We start from the raw sequence: 2,720 nt of genomic DNA, 5'->3' as shown, positions 1-2,720 counted from the left end.
GCGTAATATTAGTGTAGCACAGACAAAACCACGACAACATTGAATCCGTCTGCTTTTTACGCAGGTATCTTACGTTTTGAAGACAGAATGTCGGAAAGCGTCACGATGAGCCACGTCACGAACGTCCCCCGTATGACGGACGGTCCCCGCGGCAGCGCGACGGACGTCCCGCGCTACGTGTGCGACGTGTGCGGCGAGGAGTGCACGAGCGAAGCGGACGCGCTCTCGCACGTGCAGGCCGCCCACATCGAGTCCTCCCTCAGCTGCCCGTTCTGCGAGCTGGCAGAGGTCGCGCTCGAAGAGCTGAGCCTCCACATCGCCCACTGCCACCCAGAGGGCGCCGCCGTCTTGAGCGCGGGCGACGCAGCGCTGCGGTGTCCTCTCTGTGGAGTGAGCGACGCGTCACCGACGCGGCTACAGCTGCACGTCAATAGAGCGCACCTGGACGCCACGAGTCCGGGCAGAGCTTGCGTCTACACTGCCCCACCAGCGGCCGCAAGAGAGGGCGCCGCCGAGGCGTCCGTGAAAGAGGGCGCCGCCGGTGCGTCGGCGAGAGAGGGCGCCGCCGGTGCGTCGGCGAGAGAGCGCGCCGCCAGGGCGTCCGCAAGAGAGGGCGTCGCCAAGGCGTCCGCGAGAGAGGGCGTCGCCGAGGCGTCCGCGAGAGAGGGCGCCGCTGAGGCCGATCGTCATCGGGCGGTGGCAGTAGCGGTGGCGTGCCCGTTCTGCGGGTTGGAGTGCGAGAGCGCGGCGCAGGCGCAGGACCACATCCACGCGCGTCACGCCGACGCCAGCGAGGATTCGCACGCCCTGCTGACGCCTCCAATCGCTTTCCCTCCCGATGCCGGCGGAGACCCCGACGGTGGCTCCCCCACGCTCGCTCGAGCGTCGTGCGATGACCGGGATTCTCGGACGTCGATCGCTGCTCGTCTCTGGCGCAAACATGGGTTCGCTCGCGCGACGGAAGGCGCCGACACTGCAAGCGGAGCTTCGAAGACCGCGCGCGTGTCCGCCGTCGCTTCCGCGTGCAACCAGCGGACGGGGCGTGACCGCCAGGAGGTGGCGAGACTCGTGGACGACAGCGGCGGCGGCGGCGAGGGGGACTTGCGTGGCAGCACGATCGCCGCGCCGCTCGTTAGCGCCGAGGATGAGCGATGCTGCACGCGGGGTCTCGTCGAGCGACTGCGCGCGGGCATCCCCGCGTTGCTCCTCTGCTCGACCGCCGTGCACTTTGCGTCAACGGCGGCCGACCGCGGCTGGGCGTGCGGCTACAGGAATGCTCAGATGTTGCTGTCGTCGGTTGCCCGTTCTGCGAGCTGGCAGAGGTTGCGCTCGAAGAGCTGAGCCTCCACATCGCCCACTGCCACCCAGAGGGCGCCGCCGTCTCGAGCGCGGGCGACGCAGCGCTGCGGTGTCCTCTCTGTGGAGTGAGCGACGCGTCACCGACGCGGCTACAGCTGCACGTCAATAGAGCGCACCTGGACGCCACGAGTCCGGGCACATCTCGCGTCTACACTGCCCCACCAGCGGCCGCAAGAGAGGGCGCCGCCGAGGCGTCCGTGAAAGAGGGCGCCGCCGGTGCGTCAGAGAGAGAGGGCGCCGTCGTTGCGTCGGCGAGAGAGGGTGCCGCCGGTGCGTCGGCGAGAGAGCGCGCCGCCAGGGCGTCCACAAGAGAGGGCGTCGCCAAGGCGTCCTCGAGAGAGGGCGTCGCCGAGGCGTCCGCGAGAGAGGGCGCCGCTGAGGCCGATCGTCATCGGGCGGTGGCAGTAGCGGTGGCGTGCCCGTTCTGCGGGTTGGAGTGCGAGAACGCGGCGCAGGCGCAGGACCACATCCACGCGCGTCACGCCGACGCCAGCGAGGATTCGCACGCCCTGCTGACGCCTCCAATCGCTTTCCCTCCCGATGCCGGTGGAGACACCGACGGTGGCTCCCCCACGCTCACCCGTGCGTCGTACGATGACCGGGATTCTCGGATGTCGATCGCTGCTCGTCTCCGGCGCAAATATGGGTTCGCTCGCGCGACGGAAGGCGCCGACACTGCAAGCGGAGCTTCTAAGACCGCGCGCGTGTCTGCCGTCGCTTCCGCGTGCGACCAGCGGACGGGGCGCGACCGCCAGGAGGTGGCGAGACTCGTGGATGACAGCGGCTGCGGTGGCGGGGGAGACTTTCGTGGGAGCACGATCGCCGCGCCGCTCGTTAGCGCCGAGGACGAGCGATGCTGCACGCGGGGTCTCGTCGAGCGACTGCACGCGCGCATCCCCGCGCTGCTCCTCTGCTCGACCGCCACGCACTTTGCGTCAACGGCGGCCGACCGCGGCTGCGCGTGCAGCTACAGGAATGCTCAGATGTTGCTGTCGTCGGTCGCGCGCTGGCCCGGCGTCGCGGCGTGCGTGTTCCCCGCCGCCGCCCGCGTGCCGACCGTAGCCGAGCTCCAGCGCGAGATCGAGGCCGGNTTCGCTGGCCTGTCTACTCGCCCCTGCCTCCGGTGACATTCCTCCCCTTCCTACCGTGCCGCGTTGATCCGAGTCTTTCTGCTCGTGATCGTGCTGCGACGCCCGTGATTCTTCGTCGCCACTGTATTCCGGCGTTGTTCCTCTCTCCCGCCGTTGTATGTTGATCAGCGGCGTTTCATCGTCCGACGACCACTCTCCGTCGCCGTCGCTTGGTTGATAGGTATGCTTTGCCCGCCTATCGAATTCTCGTCTCGTGTCTCTTTCTTCTTC

The 2,720-nt window shown here is 68.6% G+C and overlaps 1 protein-coding gene across 1 annotated transcript in view; it reads left to right on the top strand.

The window, feature by feature from the left end:
* Positions 1-2,482, top strand: part of LOC106820063 — a gene marked incomplete at its 3' end in the record, with an annotated part of 3,147 nt that extends 665 nt beyond the window's left edge. Inside the window, exons 2-3 of the mRNA XM_014824622.1 lie at positions 65-288; positions 1,323-2,482. Of these exons, the coding sequence (XP_014680108.1) occupies positions 88-288; positions 1,323-2,482 (1,361 nt within the window). The remainder of the gene's footprint in view (positions 1-64; positions 289-1,322) is intronic.
* Positions 2,483-2,720: the final 238 nt, after the last annotated feature.

The sequence above is a fragment of the Priapulus caudatus genome, unplaced genomic scaffold, assembly GCF_000485595.1.
Source record: "Priapulus caudatus unplaced genomic scaffold, Priapulus_caudatus-5.0.1 Scaffold6195, whole genome shotgun sequence".
Taxonomy (NCBI): Eukaryota; Metazoa; Priapulida; class Priapulimorpha; order Priapulimorphida; family Priapulidae; genus Priapulus; species Priapulus caudatus.
The sequence above is the reverse complement of the archived record's forward strand: the minus strand, read 5'-3'. Positions and strand labels throughout refer to the sequence as shown.